This window comes from Phodopus roborovskii, unplaced genomic scaffold (assembly GCF_943737965.1).
Source record: "Phodopus roborovskii unplaced genomic scaffold, PHOROB, whole genome shotgun sequence".
Lineage (NCBI taxonomy): Eukaryota > Metazoa > Chordata > Mammalia > Rodentia > Cricetidae > Phodopus > Phodopus roborovskii.
Window position 1 is genome coordinate 2889394 of NW_026125295.1, and position 20607 is coordinate 2910000.

The 20607-nt window shown below is 50.4% G+C and overlaps 1 protein-coding gene across 1 annotated transcript in view; it reads left to right on the plus strand.

Annotated features, from left to right (window-relative positions):
* The window catches only part of Glb1 (galactosidase beta 1), a 68562-nt gene that overhangs the window by 193 nt on the left and 47762 nt on the right, over positions 1–20607 (plus strand). Inside the window, exons 2-4 of the mRNA XM_051201872.1 lie at positions 15253–15422; positions 17973–18123; positions 19089–19149. Coding sequence (XP_051057829.1) covers positions 15253–15422; positions 17973–18123; positions 19089–19149 — 382 coding nt within the window. The remainder of the gene's footprint in view (positions 1–15252; positions 15423–17972; positions 18124–19088; positions 19150–20607) is intronic.

Consider the following 20607-nt stretch of genomic DNA (forward strand, 5'->3'; position numbering starts at 1 on the left):
TCCCGGGGACCCCCGGTCACCCCTCGGAACAGGCAGGCCGCCGAGGCGCAGGCAGTGGCCAGGCCTCCCGTAGGGGGCGGGCCGGCCGAGCGGCAGGGCGGGGCGCGCTCCTTCCTGGTTGCTGGCGCGCGTGGGTTCCGCTGCGGCGTTGCTCTGCGCGCGGACTCGCTTCCCCGTTTGTGCAACGCGATCGGGGGCTGGCTTGAGGTGCGCCCGCATCTTTCCAGCTTCGGTTTCTGGGGAGAGGGGCTCCAGGCTGCGCGGGGCTGCGGGAAGGACCCGCGGGCCCTTGCGTGGGGCGCGATCCTTGCGGAGTTCGGGCTTCACAGAGCGCTCCGGAAGGAGAAAAAGATGGGGTCAGGAGAGGCTCCTGCAGTGGAGTCACAGGAATGTTTGCAATCGGGGACACCTTCCTTCTCAAACATCTTGTCACTTCTCGCTAGCCACCTGCTGGCTGCTTTTAGTTTGGGGTGTTCTTTGGCTTGCTGGAAACCTTTCCTCTTTTAGGGGGAAAAGGGGGTGGGGGAAGAGGCAAACTGCCTCAGGCAGGCGAGATCTCGGGGCAGGGGGCGCTGAGGCTTGTTGGACGCGCACCTGGAGGAGAGGTCAGCTCTGAGCGTGTGAAGGGGACAGAGTGTGGTAGGACGCGGCTGCTGCTGCTTTGCACTTTGAGCGAATCAGCTTGGGGCCCGCCAGACGGACTGAGTCGGGGGTAAGTTAAAGTACAAGTTAGAAGACTTTGAGCCTTATGACTTATAAAAATTACACCCCTGGAAATGGCAGACGTTTATCTAAACTTTCGCGTTTTTTTTTTTTTTTGAATGCTCTCGTTTAAAGAAAATTGAGTGCCTGCTGCTCCATCAGAACTTGCCATCCTTTAGAACCAGTGGGCAGAGGTTTATGGGAACCAGTAGAGTAGAGGACAGAAAGGAATCCGTAATTCCTTCAATATCAGTATGGGCAGAGAGAGAGATAAGGATTCATGGAGGCCATCTGTCTGGTGTAAGTCAGGTAAGAAGTAGGAGGTGCGCCTGTTGAGGAATCTAGATACCCTGTTGAGCTGTTAGACTCAAGCCAAAGAAAAATACTAGTAAACTAGCTTTCCATTATTTTTTTGTTTGCATTTGCAACATTAACTCTCAAACTTTAGTCCTAGATGAAAAGTTAAAATGTGTACTTTCTTTTTATTTTTTGTTTGTTTGGTTGGTTTTGTTTTGTTTTTTTTTTGAGACAGGGTTTCTCTGTGTAGCCTTGGCTGTCCTCAAACTCACTCTGTAGACCAGGCTGGCCTTGAACTCAGAGATCTGCCTGGCTCTGCGTCTTGGGGTTAAGTGCTAGCGCCACCACCCAGTTATAAAATGTGTACTTCCTTAAGAAGTCATAAACCAATAATCACGAAATACGTTGTATGAAAATCAAGTGTTAACATTTTCGGACAGGGTTATAGCTCCATTAAGAGAAGTCGTTCTTTTGTTTTTAATGGCTGGGTCTCATAAAGCCTAGGCTGGCCTCTAACTTGGTCCCCATTCATGTCTCAAATACTGGGGACAAAGCTGTGCATCACCATGCCTGTTTATGAGGTGCTGAAGGTGGAACCCAGGGCTTTGTTCATGTTGAACACTCTACCAACTCAGTCACACCCCCAGCCCCCAGACCTAGCTTTTTATGTTGACCTTTGCAGTCTACAATGAACTCTCGTGTTGGTTGCCTTTGAAAAAAACACTAGTAAGTAACTGTTTAATAAATTACAAAAATGGTTTTGGCTCAGAAAAAGACTTCACACTGATTACTGATGCTTTAGAATGTTTTGTTAAAACAAAACAAAACAAAGGAAACAATACATACCTATTGCAGGGAACCCTTAAACATAAAAAAAAAAAAAAAAAACACTGTTACGATGATGGAAACTGAGCCTGGAGATGTGTCTTGCCTGGTAGAATGCCTGCCTGGCATGGGTGAAGCCTCGGTTCTATCCTTGGAACCATATAAACCAACTGCCCATGGCAAAGCCACTAATCCCAGCGCTCAGGAGGCAGAGGCAGGCAGACCTCTGAGTTCGAGGCCAGCCTGGTCTACAGAGCCAAGTCCAGAACAGCCAGAGCTATACAGAGAAACCCTGTCTCAAGAAACCAAAACTAAAATGAATAAAAATAAAACTGTCCATCGCGCATCATGTCACGATTGCAGTGTATTTTAATGTTAAGTTGTAGCGAGCAATGGACATTTGAGTGGCTTGGATTTAGGGCAGGCTGGAGCTGTGTAAGTGGTCTGTGGGCTTTTACTGAATGGGGACAAGGATGCTTTGATTACCTATCCCACAAAGCTGATGCCGGTTCCTGGTTGCAGGCGCAGCTGACCTGGAAGTTTCTCATTGGCCACTGTCCTTTCTAAAGAAGTCATTGCCTTCCAGAGTCCGCCTGCACTGAGCTGCTGGGGACTCTTCCGGGAGCTGAGAATGGCACTCTTCAGGCAGCTGTCCCTGGGTTCCAAGGCTGCCCTGGCTGCAGCCGCTGTCTTCGTGTCCATGACCCTCTCCCGATCCTTTCTGGCTGAGACCCTTGAGCTCCAGGCCTGGCGCTGGCTGTTTCGCCTGCAGCTGGTCCTGTTTGTCAACTCGCTCATGCTCATTGGTTCCCTGTACATCTGGCGGAGCACAGTGAGCAACCTCAGCCATTCCCCTGCCGTGGAATCCACCTGTTTTCAGCTTTGGAAGCTGGTTGTCATGGCGTTTCTGGCCCTGGCACATTCCAGTTTCTTCACCATGCTCTTCTTGGTGGCCGAGGAACCCTATGTGTTTTCCTTAGCAGCCTACTCCTGCCTGGGGGCTTACATCATCATGGTTTTCTTCCTTTGTATCTTGAACGCCATGGAGCAGGCCTACCAGTTCTTAGCGTGGCGTAGCGGTAGAGTGGTGAGCAGCCTTGACAAGACGAGGCACCTGGTGCTCAGGCCTGCCCTGGCGGTGGCGGTGACAGCTGTCCTCAGTACCATTGGCCTTCTGAATGCTGCCCAGCCCCCAGTGGTGAAAACCGTGGAGGTGCCCATCCATCAGCTGCCCGCCTCTATGAACAACCTCAGGATTGTGCTTCTTTCCGACATTCACTTGGGTCCCACAGTGGGCAGGACCAAGATGGAGATGTTTGTGAGGATGGTGAACACGCTAGAGCCAGACATCACCGTGATCGTGGGTGACCTCTCCGACTCGGAGGCCTCCGTCCTGCAGACAGCGGTGGCGCCTTTGGGCCACCTTCGCTCCCGTCTTGGCATCTACTTTGTCACAGGGAACCACGAGTACTACACATCAGACGTCAGCAACTGGTTCACGCTGCTGGAATCCTTGCGCGTCCGGCCTCTGCATAACGAGAACGTGAAGATCTCTGCCCCCGGGGACCAGGACAGCGGTGGGGCTGGTAAGGAATGGGTCTGCCTGGCGGGCGTGGATGACATAGAAGCAGACATCCTTCACTACTCTGGCCATGGCATGGACCTTGAGAAGGCTCTGGAGGGCTGCAGCCCAGATGACACCACCATCTTGCTGGCTCACCAGCCTCTGGCTGCCAAGAGAGCCCTCCAGGCTCGGCCAGATATAAACTTGATCCTTTCTGGACATACACATGCGGGGCAGATCTTCCCCTGGAATGTCGCAGCCTATCTCCTGAACCCTTTCTTTGCTGGACTCTACCAAGTAGGCCAGGCTACATTCGTGTATGTCAGCCCTGGCACGGCCTACTACGGGATACCCATGAGGTTGGGGAGCAGGGCGGAGATCACAGAGCTCATCCTATGGCGGGCTCCCTAAGCCTTTCCCAGTGCTCCTGCCCTGCTTCGCCCTTGCCCAGCACCTTCGTCCATCTCCTGCTGCAGCCCAGCCCTGCCAGCACCCCTTTGACCACAGCCTGCTGGGAACAGCGACTTGCAGTGGGGTTGGCAAGTTCAGACTGGTTTACCAATTGTGTTAATCAGTTGCTCTTGATAGCACACCTGTGAGTCTACTCCTCCACATAAATGCGAACGCTCGTCTGTTTTCTGGCTGCTGTGGAGAGAGGCCCTTTTGTAGAGGGTGGGGAGGTTGCAAAGGGCACCTCTTGGCTCAGACTCAGGGAGGGACACTTGTCTCCTGTGGGTTTAACCCTGGTCAGGACTTGGGTGGGTTCTGGAATTTCTAGAGACAGTTGGTTTGGGCATGGACCATGTTTAGAAGTCAAACGAGATGGACGCCTTCCCTCTGCTTGCCGGAGGAGTGTGTCCCTTTCCTCCTCAGCTCAGTCCAAGTCACCCTTATTGAGGACGTCAGCAGAACCTGCTGAAGCACAGGGTCTTTCCTGTCTGGACCTTGAGGGTTACTGATTGCTGTGCTGGGTAGCTGCAGAAGAAATCATGTGAGTGGTGGTAGGTCATGACTCTGCAGATTCTCACACTCTTGGTGGCTCTGAATTCTGTTGTCTTTGGGTGAGGCAATTAAGGATAGGCTGCTTCTGTGTTCAGGGGTGAGGAAAGGACACTGGATGTGATCAGGTATGCTTGACAAAGTACTTGCCTAGGAGGTGCCCGACTTTGAGTTCCAACCCAGCATCACAAAACAAAACTAGGAGAGAAAGAGAGAGAGAGAGAGAGAGAGAGAGAGAGAGAGAGACTGCATGCATGATGTGCAAAGCGGGAGCTAAATCCTTCTGAAAGTTCATTTTATGGCTCGGTGGTTAAGTAGCTGTATTGGTCGTGGTGAACGCAGATAAACATTAAACAAGGCCCCAGAGCCCCGTGTTCCCTTCAAAGTGGTTTGCTTGTTTGAGGCTGGGTTCAGTTCACCCATACCTAGATGGAGTGAGCCCTCTAAGAGTTGCTAATTGCAGGAGGCCATCTGTTATGGTTGAATGAGCCAGGAGATTGGAACCCCCTACTCATTACCCCAGGTTTGGGTCTGATATTTTGGTGAGAAGCTGAGGTTTCTTGTCCACCCATAGGAAAGCTGACATGGATGTGACCCAGCTCTGCCCCTGCAAGTTCCCTCAGGCCCTGGCCATGGATGATAGGACTGTTTTACCTGGTGGGGTATTCTAATCCATCTACCTTGGCCCCTGGCCACAGAAGCATACTAGACCAACAAGAAAACTAAAAGGAGCTGTCTTGTGAATGTCTGCAGTTCTGTTGGTCTAGCCTTTGCCAGGGGCGAGAGAGATTTTTGCCTTTTGCATAGCAGAAAGCTGCTCTAAGGAAAAGGCCTCATTGAGATGTGTTCAGGACCATCTGGGTAGCTCAGACTCATGGCCAGGAGTCCTCTGGACGGGCATGCAGACACCCTCTGCCTGGAGAGGAGCTTCCTGCTGCTTCTGAGGCAGGGTTGGTGCCCGGCAGTGACAAGTCCTCCTAGATCCTTGACTTCCATCCACCCTGAAATGGGTGTAATTCTTGCGTCTACCTCGAGCTGCTTTGCTGAGAAAACGCTGGGACTGTCCCCACAGTCGGCACTTAGTGTGATGTCCTAGTGCTGGTTGGTGCTAAGGGATGAGCCTGCAGAGCCTCTGCTCTGGGGCTGCGAGCCCTGAGGAATCTGAGCCTGCAGAGCCTCTGCTCTGGGGCTGCCAGCCCTGAGGAATCTGAGTGGCCAGTAGAGTCCAGGTGTCCATGTGATGCCTACTAAGAGCCTCCTTCCTGCCCTGTACACACTCTGCTTTGTAGATGGGGTTCTTCACCTTCTTGTCCTTCTGGTGTGGTGGGGTCTGGGGCGGTGCAGGAGACTACTCGAGCATTCTTGTCTCCCAGTAGATAGGGCATGGACAGTGGCCCCGTCCAACCTCTAATCCCCAGCTCTCAGTGGGTGGAGACAGGACAAGTAGGAGTTCAAAGCTGCTAATGAGTTAGTGAGTTTGAGGCCATCCTGGGCTACATGAGACCCTGTGTGGGGGAGGGGAGGGAGAGAGAGAGAGAGAGAGAGAAAGAGAGAGAGAGAGTAGTCTCTTCCCCCTCCCACCTCACACAGGATTTCAGGGCCCTGAGAGAGACTTTGTAAAACCACGACTTATGGCTGGGACTCCAGGAGAAGCCACCACTCAGCCCCTAGCTCTCCCAGACTCCTCCCGGCTGCCACCCTCCAGCATCACGAAGATCACTTTCTCCCGTGCTCTGCATTTCTGGCGACTCAGCCCCCTCTGGGTCACGACCGCCCCTTCTGTTCCTACTTGCTTTTCATCTCAGCAGACAGTTGACATCTTTCCAGTTGACATCATCTTTCCACTCCAGGCTCCTGTTGCCGCTGGGAGCTTTTCGACTCTTGCCATTCCCATTATTTTTACTGGTTCCTTGATCTCTGGATCTTTCTGTTCAGGGCAGTAGGCTTGATGAAGTTAGTTAGCTTTGGCCATCCTGGGTCTTTCGTGTTTGATACCGCCATCTTGGGATCCATTCTGTTGTTTCGTTTCTGTTTCAGAAGCAGGGTCTTCTTGTATATACCCCATGGCCTTTGACTTACAGTCATCCTCCTGCCTCTGCCTCCCAAGAGCTGGATGCCAGGCCTGCGCCACCACGCCTGGCTCCTCCATCCTCTCCGAACTCTGTGTCACTGAATACTTTTCTGTTAATAGGAGGGGGCTGGGCTACAGCTCACTGGTGGAGAGCTTGCCTTGCAAGTGGGGGTCCTAGGCTCAGTCTCGGGACCATCACAGAAAGGGAAAAAAACAGTGATCAGAGCCAATGAGGAGACTCAGCAGGCGACAGCCCCACAAAGCCTGACTTCTGAGCTCCCCTGCGTGTGCGTGTGTGTGGTGCCAAGGGTGTGCCCACACTTAGACACAGATCGCGTGGCCCACACGCACACAATGACATGAACAGGACAGTTCTCGGAAGAGATGAGGCCGCCCGCCCGCTCTCCTTGTGTAGAAGGGAAGCAGATGTTCTGTGTTCCCAGCTCGTCTGTCTCTTCCTGCTTTAGAGCGTTTGCTACTTCACTCTCTTCACGACTCCGGGTTATCGAAGGTGTTCATGGGTTATTGAAGGTGTTCACGGAATTCCTTTCTCCTCCTCCTCCTTCCCTCCCTGACTGGGTCTCACTAAGGAGCCTGCCTCGGCCCGCTGACTCTTGGGATCACAGCTAATGGGCCACCATGTCCATCCCATTCTCTTGCAGTCATATCTTTGTTTTGTGGCACCAGTCAGTCACCCTTTCCTTTATAAACTCAGTGGTTCCCCTGTAGATAAAGTTTTTCAGTTCTGTTTTGCTTACTCTTTTGTGCTGTTTCTGTTTTTTTCTGGCTTCTATTTCATTGATCTGTGTTTGGGTATTTTGTTTTGGTTTCGTTGTTGCTATTGTTTGTTTATTTGTTTTGGAGACAGGGTGTCCCGGAACTCACTACACAGACCAGGCTGGCCTAAAACTCAAGGAGATCCTGGTGCCTCTGCCTCCTGAGTGCTGGGATTAAATGAGTGCATCGTGGAGCCCTGTGCTTTCTCCAGTTTCTCAGGGAACTGTCTTTTTACAGTTCTCTTTGGTTTGATTTAAAGTCTGAAAATTTTTCCATGTGCCCAGCGTGCGCTGTCTCTTTAAGTCTAACATCCCTCTTACCCATAATGCAGAAGGAAGTAAATGAAGATAATGAGGACTTAATATATATTTTAATTGTGTGTGTGTGTGTGTGTGTGTGTGTGTGTGTGTGTGTGTCTATGATGGCTAACATGGCCGTCAGAGGACAGCTGGAGGGGCTAGTTCTCTCCTACCATGTGGGTCTCTGGGATCGAACTCACATTGCTCAGCTTGGTGCCAAGAGCCTTTACTCAGCTATTTTATTTTTGGACTTATTTTTAAACGTGTGTAGGTTTTTGTGTCTTCCACATGAGTGCAGGTGCCTGAGGAAGCCAAAGGTCTGGGGCTGGAATTAGAGGTGGCTCTGAATCACTGAGCCATCTCTCCAGCTTCCTAGTTTTACTTTTTAAAACTATACATTTGTCTTTTTTTTTTTTCTTTTTCCATCTGAGATGAAGGGAGCGAATGAATCTGGCCACTGGTCAGGAGTGCAGGAGGGTTTAGTGTCCAGACCCAAAGTGCCCATTGCTCTCTGTGACCTGCCTTTTGCTACCTACCGCCTTTCCTGCAGCAGTATCTTCTGTTTAGCCAGACTTTTAAAATGTGAGAAAAAAAAAAAGTTTTAACTCAAGACATATATGAATAAGCAAAATCAATCAGCAGAGATGTGAAGTAGGGCAGGTATCCACAAATCTGCCCCTGGGGGTGTTGATGGCCACCATGGACCTCAGTTTCTGCTCTTCCCCAGCCTGTCTGAAGTGACGTGCGCACCACAGCGGCCTCTGGGCTGCTGGTCATCTGGAATCGGTCTTGACTTTCTCTTTGATATGTGACCTTGAGGACTATAGAGGCCGTAGGTGTGCCAAGCCCTCCCAGCTGCCTCCCCGCTCTTCCTATGGCCCTGAGTTGCTAGTAGACAGCTGGGTTTCTCCACCCTGGAGCCGAGGTGTCCCTGACAGGGGCTCTGCAGGCCCCTGGGGTGAGATGACAGGGCTTGTGGAGACCGTTGGGTAGGAATTCCCAGCTTCCTCCCAAAAGACCTGGAGGCCAGGGTCTTGACCAGTTCGTGATGACCCTTAACCTGTGATGTCACCAAGCTGCTTTTACTTTTTGTTCCAATCCAGGAATGTGCACAGTGGATGCAGATATATTTATTTTTAGCACTGAGGACTAGAACTTGGGGGGGGAGATGTTCAAGTTACCCACTGATGCCTATATTGTTACAGTTAAGGTTTTGTTTTTTTAAGATGCTTATAACTGAAAAAAAAAATCACACTGGTCAGTATTAGACCCTTGAGGAGTGCGTGGTCTAAGGGTGTTTTGTTTGTACTGCCTTTTTCCTTTTCTAACCCTCCAGTGTTATATGCATTGTGTGTGTAGTGGGGGCGGGGACTCCAGGGGGCCTGAACATCCAGTGTGGTTGCTTGGAATTGTGTTCTGTTTTATGTTCCTGTGGTTATCTACTTTGTAAACACGTATGCCACTACACCCTGCAAGTGTGAAATAAAAATTTATCACTCATGGTGCCATTTCAATGTCCATTCATTCAGAAGGGGTTGAACTGAACACCGGGCAAATCTGAGGATTTTGTAACTGATGGAAGCTAGCTTCCTGGCCTTCCTTTTCCTCTGCTTCCTTCTTCCTCCTCCGGCACCTGGCCCCCCCTCCTCCTTCCATCCCTCTTCCTTCCCCCCTCTCTCCTTCCGCCTCCTCTTTTAAAAGAGATTTTATGGGGTTGGAGAGGTGGCTCAGCCGCTGTTGCGTGCACTGGCTGCTCTTCCTGAGGTTCTGAATTCAATCCCCAGCACCCACATGGTGGCTCACAACCATCTGTAATGACCTCTGGCGCCCTCTTCTGGCTTGCGGACATAATGCAGGCAGAGCACTATATAGATTTTTTTTAATTAAAAAAAATAAGATTTTATTTATTATTTATTGCATGTGCGTGCCTGTGTGAGTTTACATGCACCTTGTGTGCAGGAGGCCAGGAGAAGGCGACGGATCCTGTGGGGCTGGGGTTGCAGCCACTTGTGATCTGCATGATGTGGGTGCTGGGAACAGAGCAGTAAATGTTCTCTTCATCCCAGAACTACCCACCCCCCCACAGCCCTCCTCCCATTTTATCATAACCTTAGATGTGTCAATGGGGCTGTAGCTCAGGAAGTCCAGAAGAAACTGGCTGTTTAGGTTGGGTCTTCTTAGGGTCCTTCTATGTTGAGATGAATTGCTTTGGAGCCACCAAATGGATTTTCCTTGGCCGTGAGCATTAGACATGACTGGCTGAGTGGTGGTGGCACACATCTTTAATCCCAGCACTCAGAAGGCAGGGGCAGGAGGATCTCTGTGAGTTCCAGTCCAGCCTGATCTACAGAGCAGCTTCCAGGACAGGCTCCAAAACAATACAGAGAAACCCTGTCTCAAAAAGAAAAGAAATTACTGTCCTTCACATTTCTCCTCTGCTGTTGGTTTCACTGCCCCTTGGAGAATTCCCTCTTCCCTGGGTCCAAATGACTTGATGTTGTTCCGCGTGTTGATGAGCAGAGCAGTCTTATGGATGTCACGTGTGTTACTTTTCTTTTTTGTTTTTCAAGACAGGGATTCTCTATGCAGCCCTGGCTGTCCTGGAACTCACTCTGCAAGACCAAACTGGCCTTGAACTCAGAGATCTGCCTGCTGGGAGTATAGGCATGTGCTACCGTGCCCAGCTTAAGTTACCGATCTTATTGCTATCACAAAATACCTGACAAAGGCAATTTATGGAACAAAGGGTTTATTTGGGCTCACTTAAAAATCATTACATTTATATGTATGTATGTATGTATACATGTGTGCTCATGCTACATGCGTGTGGAGATCACAGGAAAACTTTCAGGAATCAGTTCTTTCCACCCTGTGGGTCCTGGGGATGCAGCTCCGGTCGTCCGGCTTGGTGGCAAATGTCTACCCCCTGTGCTATCTTACTGGTGCTGTTATGGCTCACGGTTGACAGAGTTACCTGCAGGTCATCCTGGTTGGGGGAGGCATGGTGAGGTATGGCCGTGCTGTGTAAGCAGTCAGGAAGGAGAGTCGACCTATAAAACCTCAAGACCTGCCCTCAGCGACGGGCTCTCTCCAGCAAGGGCCCACCTTTTAAGTGTTCCCCAACCTTTTAAAACAGTGCATGGTTGAGAGACCAGATGTTGGACTCTGCCTGTGTGTGACATTTCACCTTCAAACCGAGACAGATGTCCTAACACTCATGGTCTTGTGTGACACTGAGCTGGGAAGTGACTGTAGCCCTGTCCCACGCAGGAGAGGGTGAGTACTACTTCCTGCCTGCTCACACAGACTGCTTTTGTGCCTTTCGAGGGACAGGGTATGAAAAGATTCCCACGTGGTCAGCAAAGTGCTGGAAGCCATGCTCTCTGCTCTCATGACAACCCTGTAGTTCCTGTTCTCGGAGCCTGGCTTAGGAAGAAATAGCCCAGTGCTGTCCACCGAGGAGATGTTTCTGCTGTTAGGGCCCCGCAGGTGGGTTGGACGGGATTCGATGGAGATGACCTGGAAACGTTAGTGGAGGAAAGCCTTGTAGCAATTCCAGGGCTGCGTTGTCCTCCAGGGTTATCTTAAGAAAGAGTAAAACGTTCTGGAACTTTCACTGAATCCATAAAAGCCCTTGTACCTGGCGAGGGTTCTGGGAGCTGTTGATGGGGAAAATCATTCCAGGTTGGCCCAAGTTTGCATCCCAACAAGGGAAATAACGGGCAGGAAGCACGCTACTTCTGGGCCCCACTGTGTGAAGGACTTGGGCCTTTCTGGGAGTGACAAGGGACAATGGTGGCCTGTCACATTTCCTAGCGTAAGAGTTGGTTTAAACTGCGCTGATGGTATTCCTAAGGCCTGGGTGTTGTAATTTAAGAAAAAAAACGGCTCATTCGACAGGGTTCAAGCAGAGGGTTTGTTTGTTTGTTTGTTTGTTTCATTAGGGAAAGGGGAGTGGGGAGACAGCCTCCAGGGATGGGAGCGGCAGGAGAGAGGAAAGGCATGGCGGGAGAGACAAAGGACCAGCTGACCGACAGAGAGAGAGAGAGAGAGAGAGAGAGAGAGAGAGAGAGAGAGAGAGGATGATGGGAGGTGGGCGGGTCCCTTTAAAAGGGAACACAGCGAATGTGCAAAGATGCTGCTCTTAGTGGCTGCAGCTGAGGGCGTGTCCTGTCAGGACCCCAGGGACAGGCCAGTACGGATGCCTGGGTACTAACACTGGGTGCAGTGAGGGCTTGGAAATGACCCACTCACCCCTGCCTTTAACCACTGTGTCAGGACACTGACCAAAGCTGGGACCTGGAAAAGGGTGTCTCAGCTTTCTAGTGGCGGACATCAGCCTTTGCCTAGCTCACCACATTGGGATACTGTGACTCCAAGCCATTGCCTATGGTCATTCCTGGAAACCGCGTCCCTCGGCTTTCGATGCTTACAGTGGTCCCCTTGGTAGTGATCTTGTCATCCCCAGTGATAGAGGAGGCCCAATGTCATAGCCATATCTTTTGTCATCGCTCCTCTATTGAGACTGGCGTGGGGATTCACTGATGTCCTCCCTGAAGGTGCCGCATCTCTGGGCCTCCTGCATATGGTTTATATGGTCAGACAGCGGGCTCTCTCGCGTCCATCTTTACATTGCCCACTCCCTGGACCACTGCTTCCTCAGGGTCACAGGCACTGCTGGCACCTTCCCTTCCCTTCCTGTCATGTTTGTGTCCAAGAAACCGCTCCGTGAGCTTAGGGATCAAAGCCATATCTAGCTCATGGATCATGGCAGATAACCCACTCCAGTCTCCCAGGACACTGTGTCCTCTGCCCCTCTAGATTCATCCCCGGTGTCCCACCATAGCTGAGCCCTCCACCTGCCATCACAGGCGTGTGTACCACTAAAGACTGCCCTGAACCTGTCGGTCCCTCTCTTCAGAGCTTCCAAACCTGCTAACCAAGCCAGCCAGCCGTGCAGCCTGTCCAGTTCCTGGTAAACTAAAGGAGCTAAGTCACGGGCCAACTCCTGCATGGGGAGATTCTTCCACAGGCAGAAGAGCACTAGCTGTGCAAGCCTGATGACCTGAGTCCAATCCCGCAACCCGCACGGTTGACCTCTGATCCCCTCCTGTGTGCTGTGACACACGCCTAGCACCACACGTGCTGCACACACATATGTATGCACATACACACTCCTACACACATATACACACTCACAAGTTTTAAAATAAACATGCCAAACCCTGCCCCCTTTAACCTGGGCCTCTTCATCATAGCTGAGGGACATGGCATACATTTTGGGATATCCTTGCTCACGCAGTAGACCCTAGCTGCAAGGCCTGGTTGCTAGTGGACACCTCCAAAAACTGCAGATGCTGACCCACACCCTTGTTTAGATGCATTTGTTACAGCTCTTGCTCTGACAGAAGAAACCTAAGGGTTTGCTTTTGGCTCACAGTGTGAGGGTGCAGCCCCTCGCGATGGGGGAGGCATGATGGCAGGAGTGTGAGCTGGCTGGGCACATTGTGTTCACAGTGGAAAAGCTCAGGTTCTCTTTCTTCTTCAGCCAGGGACGCCAGCCCGTGGCATAATGCCACCCACAGTCAGAGTGGGTCTCCCATCCACTGTTAAAACTTCCTGGAAGCTCCCTCACAGCCATGCTGTGAAGAGACACCATGACCAAGGCAACTTATAAAAGAAAACACTTAACTGGGGGCTTGCTTAAAGCCTTTGGACACCGCACTGGCCACTCCCAGTGACACACCTCCTCCAGCAAGGCCACACCTCCCCCAGGAAGTCCACACCTTCTCAACAAGACCACGCCTCCTACAACAAGGCCACGCCTTCTAATGATACTCCTCCAACAAAGCCACACCTCATAATACTTTCTAAACAATTCTACCACCTGGGGAACGAGCAAGCATTCATGGGGCCATGGGGACCATTCTCATCCAAACCACACACTTACCCCAGAGGTCTCCTTGGTGATTCAGATCCCGTTAAGCTGACACTGAAAGCTACCCTTCATGGGAGGCCATTCCTGGTACCACGCGTCTTACTCCTCTAAAAGGAGAACCCGAAACAAGGGTTTGGGGCAGGTAGTTTACGGGAGTGCGAGGCTGGGAAGAAGGGAAGGAAGCCTGTGAACAGACACCTCATTTTCTAGCCCACATGTGGAGGTCTGCCAAGCTGTGCGTCCTCAGTTAACTCTGCAGTCCTGAGTCCATCTGCCGCCTTCTTCAGCCCCATGGAGCTTGTGACTAGGTCCTAGACACCAGGGATGAGCTTTCCCAGAACAGTTACCCCTCTGAGTAGCAGTAGAGCAGTCATGGTCGTGTCTAACCACACCTGACATTAGGATTCCGCATCACTTAGACAGTGGTCCTAAGTCATCACTGATTTGACTTTAATGAAAGCCCAAAGAAGCAGCCAGCTAGACCTGAGGTGCTCTTAAAGTCCAGGAATCTAACTGACACATCTCCACTCCCTAGGCAACAGGCCACCTGTTGCTCCCAGAAAATCCCCAGGTGTTGCCCAAAGCTACCTGAGACTGTGATGTCAGCGAGTCCTTTGGAAGTTTAAAGGTTCATGTGGCAGCTTCTGGATACTTGGGGTTGGTAATACTGGCTGCAGGTGGTTCCTGTTGCCCGTTGCTACCTGTCTTTGTCCACCAGGGTGCAGTGTCCCACTTTGCCTAACAGCTCCCGGAGTGAACCCCAAACTGGGTTCTCGGAAACATTGGTTGACTGCTTATTCGACATTCCGGCCAGTGGAGGTGTGTGTGTAACTCCACACGGTGTAGCAGGCATTTCTGAGGAAATGCTGTGCCGTGTACAATGCACTGTTTTCCGTTCTTGTGAAAAGATGCTGACTGACCTCCCCCCCCCCATTCAGTTCAACTCACCAACTGGATAGTGCCCTGCAGCTTTAAAAAATCTCAAGTCAAGGTTTCTTTCCTCTGATACCCCGCTGGCCAGTGTGACTGAGCTGGAGAGGACACTTGCCCAGGCCACTCTGGGACGAAGAGCAGTAGCTAGGAGAGGTCTTCATGGATCTGTCGCTCTGTTTGAGATGGGATGTAGCCCAGGCTAGCCTCAAGTTCTCTATGTAGCCAAGGATCCCTTTGAACTTCTGATTCTCTTGCCTCCACTTCTCCGAGGCTACATCCCAGCACCTGATCCTTGGGTTTCTGCCCTGCATTTTTTTTTTTTTTTTTTTTTGTCGTTTTGTTTTGTTTTTCGAGACAGGGTTTCTCTGTGGCTTTGGAGCCTGTCCTGGAACTAACTCTTGTAGACCAGGCTGGCCTTGAACTCACAGAGATCCACTTGCCTCTGCCTCCCGAGTGCTGGGATTAAAGGTGTGCACTGCCACTGCCCGCCCGTTCTTAGGCTTTTCTGAATGGGTCTTGGTGATCCCAGCAACATGACTGTTGAGCTGCTTGTGCTCCAGTCTCCAGGCCTCACAAACACCACAGTGGATATAGTCTTGGCTTCTGAGCATACATGGACTCCAGATTTTGGGAGCAGAGTCAAAGCAGGAGATGGTCTCAGGGACTCTGTTAGCCAAGTCACCCTGTGTGCTGGGCTGAGAACTGGCTTGTTAGATACCCCAGGGACTAATGGAGTCCCCTGATGATTATGTAACTTAAGCAGAGAGAAAATCATCTGCCCTCACCCACAGCTTTGCTTCTAAAGTAAGGCTCCACGTTCTCATGGGGCCCCCTCCTTTCCCTGCAGAATGTCTCCCGGAGGACATTTGAGCTGGACTACAGCCAGGACCGCTTCCTCAAGGATGGGCTGCCATTCCGCTACATCTCAGGAAGCATTCACTACTTCCGGATACCCCGCTTCTACTGGGAGGACCGGCTACTGAAGATGAAGATGGCTGGGCTGAATGCCATCCAGATGTAAGGAGGGACGCCTGGCTGAGACCCCTGCCGCCAGTACTCACCCGTATTGGCTATTCCATTGCTCAGAAGTAGGAGAGAGCCCTAGGTGGATTTCTGAGGGGCTTGGCACAAGCTTGATTGGTCTTTCTTCAGATAATGAACCGCTTCTCACTTGAACTTAGTCATCAGAAATCATAAAATAGAAATCAACTTGAAAAGGCAAAGGTAGGGGGCTGGTGAATGGCTCAGAAGGTTAGAGGTGCCTGTTGCCAAACGTGACAGATTGAGTTCGATCCTGGGGACCTCCATGATGGAAGAGACTCCTGCAGGATGTTGTCTGATCTGCATGCACACACACACACACACACACACACACACACACACACACTCACACACACACACAGAGGAGATGAAGGAAAGGTATAGTGAATTCTTTTTCCCTTTTGAAAGAGTGGTTGTTTGTGTGAGACAGACATCATGTTCCTGTTTATAGCTCATAAAACTTAAATTTCTGCCAAGGTCCTTGGTCAGAGCTCCATCCGGAGCCAAACACGAGGGAGTTTGGAGATGCAGCCGGAGCTACTTTGGGTGTTGGAGGAAGCCTTGTGCTTAGGATTCTGGAACCCAGCTTGCCTTACTGGGTTAACTTTTTGAGCCCAGGCTGTAGGTTCACACCCATAGGCATGTCCCCATCCCCTCTGATGCTGTGAGATGACTAACAGAGAGGGTAGCTGTGGCAGCTGACCACTCTGGGGTTTTTTAGTGGTTCTTTCTTTCTTTCTTTCTTTTTAATGTTTTGTTTTTTGTGTTTTTGGTTTTTTGTTTGTGTGCGTGTTTTGTTTTTCGAAACAGGGTTTCTCTGTGTAGCTCTGTAGACCAGGCTGGCCTCGAACAGCCTGCCTCTGACCCCCAAGTGCTGGGAATAAAGGCGTGCACCACCACCGCCTGGATCTTTTTAATTTTTAATTAATTAATTTATTTATTTATTGGTTTTTGGAGTCAGAGTTTCTCTGTAGCTTTGGCGCCTGCCCTGGAACTCGCTCTATAGACCAGGCTGGCCTTTGTAGAGCAGATGTAGATTACTGATACCATCTTAAAAGATAAAGGGTGACAAACCCTGAATTGGTTTAGTAGCTACCTAGGGGGAGTCCCACTTATTATTATGTTCCTATGGCCACTGGCAGAGCGAATCCAAGTTCACTTACAGTTGGCACACAGTTGCAGTGGACTGTGGCTGATTGTTCCAGAGAATCCTAGAACCGTGAGACCACGGGATGCTCGTGGAGCTCATCAGCAAGATGATTGGAATGATGGCTCATGTATAAATGTGTATCTTCACCAGAGCTAGGGGACCAGGTTAAGTTTGAGTCATTTTATTTCCTGGCTGGGTATTCCTGACACTTTTTTTTTTTTTTTTTTTTTTCAAGACAGGGTTTCTTTATAGCTTTGGAGCCTGCCCTGGAACTCACTTTGTAGTCCAGGCTGGGCTCAAACTCACAGAGATCCACCTGTCTCTGCCTCTGCTGAGATTGAAGGTGTGCACCACCACCACCCTGCTTAAACTTTATTTTTTAAATAAATATATCTCCTATCACTTTAGCATGATAATTAGGGCTCATGTATTTTTTTTTTCCTTGTTAAAATTTTCAGTGTGCTGAAAGACTTTTTTGTTTTTTTCTTTCTGTCATAGTTTCTATACAGATTGTTCTCCTAGAGGACTGGGTTGGGGCTCCGTTTGCCTGGCTTGCTCCAGGGTTGTAATCAATCCTCAGGGTGACAAACTAGCGAGCTATATAACGTAAAGCCAAAGGAGAGAGGTGTGCAGAACTGGTCAAGAAAGCCACCAGAAATAAAACCATCTGGGCAGATCAAGCTGGCAAATACCATTCACGTCTCTCGGAGCAGATGTCCCATATGAAGACCACCATTTGTAACCCTGCCAGACCACAAATAAACAAAAATCTATAGCTTAGCCTCTGTCTGTTTTCACAATCTTCCCCTTATCACCAGCCAGTGAGCAAGAGAGAAGAGAAGAGCAGGAGTAACCCCGCTGGACCGTCTCCAGTGTGACACGGTGGGCATGCCCCTGCCTCTTGCTATGTATCACGTTCCACGTGTGTCTCCCACACCCGAGTACTAACCTGGCCTGGCCTGCTTAGCTGCCGAGATCAGAGGCAATCTGGCCCTTCCTTGTGTTATTGTCACAAACTGGATGTTAGTTTCCCAATAACACTCATACTCCTTTGTTAAAAAGTTCTTAGTACACCCTATTTACTGTGTGTGTGTGTGCGCGCACACACACTGGTGCAAGAGTGTGCTACAGCGTGCGTTTGGAGGGCAGAGGATGACATGTAGAAGCTAGAGTTCCCCTTACATCGTGTGGGTTCCAGGATTGAACACCCAGGGTCAGCTTCGGCAGCAACACCATTACCTGTGAGCCTTTGCGCGAGCCCACGTTCCGCGCCTGAGTCTGTGTTGTCAAATGGAGCTAGAACCTGGGCTCCCTTCTCTTCCCTCCCGCTCCAGCTGCCACCTGTGAGGAGTTTGGTGGTATGTGTGTCTTCACAGGTATGTGCCCTGGAACTTTCATGAACCCCAGCCAGGACAATATGAGTTTTCTGGGGACCGTGACGTGGAATATTTCATTCACCTGGCGCACAAGCTGGGGCTCCTGGTGATCCTGAGGCCCGGGCCCTACATCTGTGCAGAGTGGGACATGGTGAGCGAGTTAACACAGGGCTCTGCCTGCCTGGTGGGAGTGGCCGACAGGGGCGGGGCTGGGGGCTGGGCACAGCGGGCTAAAGCAAGGTGAGATTCAAAGCCTAGAGCGGGTGCCTCCCGGGTCCTGTTCCTTCAGTGAGGTGCCAGGCAGACAGGAGCAGGCTTGAGCTGGAGCTTCAGGGCCTCCTCTTGGCCAGTCACACTAGCTGGTTTCCTCTGGCAGTGGCATGGAGTGGGTCTGCTTTGTCTGCCTCACGGACTAGCCTAAGAAATTAAGAGGAGCTGTGTGCGTAGTTGGAGCTTTGGGACATAGCTCAGTGGGAGGGCACTTGCCTAGCGTGTACCTAGCCACATCGTCAGTCCCCAATGCTGCAAAACCAAACAGCAAGAAAGCTGAAGCAGAAGGGGAAAAGGAAAGAAAAGGAAGGAAAAGAGGCTGGAGAGATGGCTCAGCTGTTAAGAGCACTTACCTGCTCCTCCAGAGGACCTGGGTTCGATTTTCAGTACCCATGCAACCATCTGTGATTCCAGTTCCCGGGCTCCAATGCCCTCTTCTGGCCTCTGAGGGCACTGCATGCACTTGGTGCACAAACATGCATGCAGGCAGATCATAAATAAATAAATAATTTTTTGAAGAGGAAGAGAAGGACGGATTTTGCTGGGTGTGGTGATCATGCCTGTTACCCAAGCACTTGGGAGGTGGAGGCAGGAAGATCAGAACTCTGAGGCTTACCTGTGCCATATGGGTTACAGTTTTAGGCTTAGCTACACAGTAACTCTCAAAACTAAAGTGGGGGGGTGTTGACTCTCAGACCACTATCAATAGAGTGATCTTAATTTTCCTATATTCTGGTTTCCCAGCAGCCCAGTTCATTTCCCCCTCTGTCTTTTCTCTCCCTGCTGACAGGAATCTCAGTTCTTTTCATGTCTAATGGCTGCTGCCGTTGCTTTTCTGTCTTGTAGGGAGGCTTACCTGCTTGGCTGCTAGAGAAAGAATCCATTGTTCTCCGATCTTCTGACCCGGGTGAGTTACTGATGCCTTTAAAGGACTACAGGAGATTGGACAATTTATATCAAAAGAGCCAGGCATTTAAAGATAGGGCTCCTTCTGTATAAATACCGGTTAGTGGGGTGTAAATCGCTCTTGACCAGACAGTGAGCATGTAGGAGACACTGTCTCTTTTGTAGCCTTGAGCGGATCTCACTGGTAAGTGGGTCACTCTTTGAATCCGAAACCTGGTTAACCAACCGGGCTCAATTCTTTTATTCTCTCTTCCTACACACTTAGTATATTACACAGCCAGCTAGTCAAAATGGCAGAGTTGGTTCTAGAGTGATGTCACTAGATTTCCTGGTAGCCATATGTGTCTTCTGTTTCATTGCATTTTTGGAGTGATTTATAAATGACAGCTTTCTGTCTTATCTTTTTAAACCACAGGAGATAGTTATATAGCTGTAAAACCCTAAACAGTCATGCAGTTGCGTGTGTGTGTGTGTGTGTGTGTGTGTGTGTGTGTGTGTGTGTGTGAGAGAGAGAGAGGGGGGGGGAGAGAGAGACTCTCTGTGTTGTGCTCATACTACATGATGCTCTTGCTGTGTTAGCTGTTTTTACGTGTGTTGCCTCATGAGTCCCCAGGACAAGCATGGCTGTAAGGTGTATGGTTTTTCCGCCTGCCGCCGCCCGGTCTTGTCCCGCTGCCGCGCCAGCCCCAAATAACACACAGAGACTCTGTATTTGATACAATGCTGTTGGCCCGGTTACTTGTTTCTTATCGGCTAGCTCTGCCTTAATTATTAACCCATTTCTGCTGATCTATGTATTTCTCTTACCGGGGAGCCGGCGGCATACTGCTTTCTCCAGACTCTCCACATGGCATGTGGTTTTGTCAGCCTCTTTTGAGATTGTAAATACATGGTTTATTAGGTATTAATTTTGCCTGGTGCGGAGGCACACTCACCTGTAATCTTAAAGCTTGGAAGGTGGAGGCAGAGGAGGAGAACTTCAAGGTCACCTGCAGCTACAAGACAGGTTTGAGTCTAGCCTGGGCTATATGAGACCTTGTCTCACAAACAAGAAAAACCTTTATTTATTTGTTGTTTTTGAGACAGGGTTTCTCTGTGTAGCCCTGGATGTTCTGGAACTAGCTCTGGAGACCAGGCTGGCCTTGAACTCACAGATCCTCTTGCCTCTGCCTCCCGACTGCTGGGAGCATATACCGCCATGCCTTTTTTTTTTTAATGTATATGGATGCATATGCACGTATATTTATGCCATGTGCATATTGGTGCCCACAGAATTCAGAAGAGGGTGCTGGATGCCCTGGAGCTGGAGTTAAAGACAGTTAGGCAACATGTGGGTGCTGAGAATTACACTCTACATAACCGTGGGCGACCCTGCAGTTCCGATCCCACTACCGCCACGATGTTGGCGTTACAGGTGTGAGCTTCCGTGCACAGCAGATACAGTGCTGAGAGCAAAGCC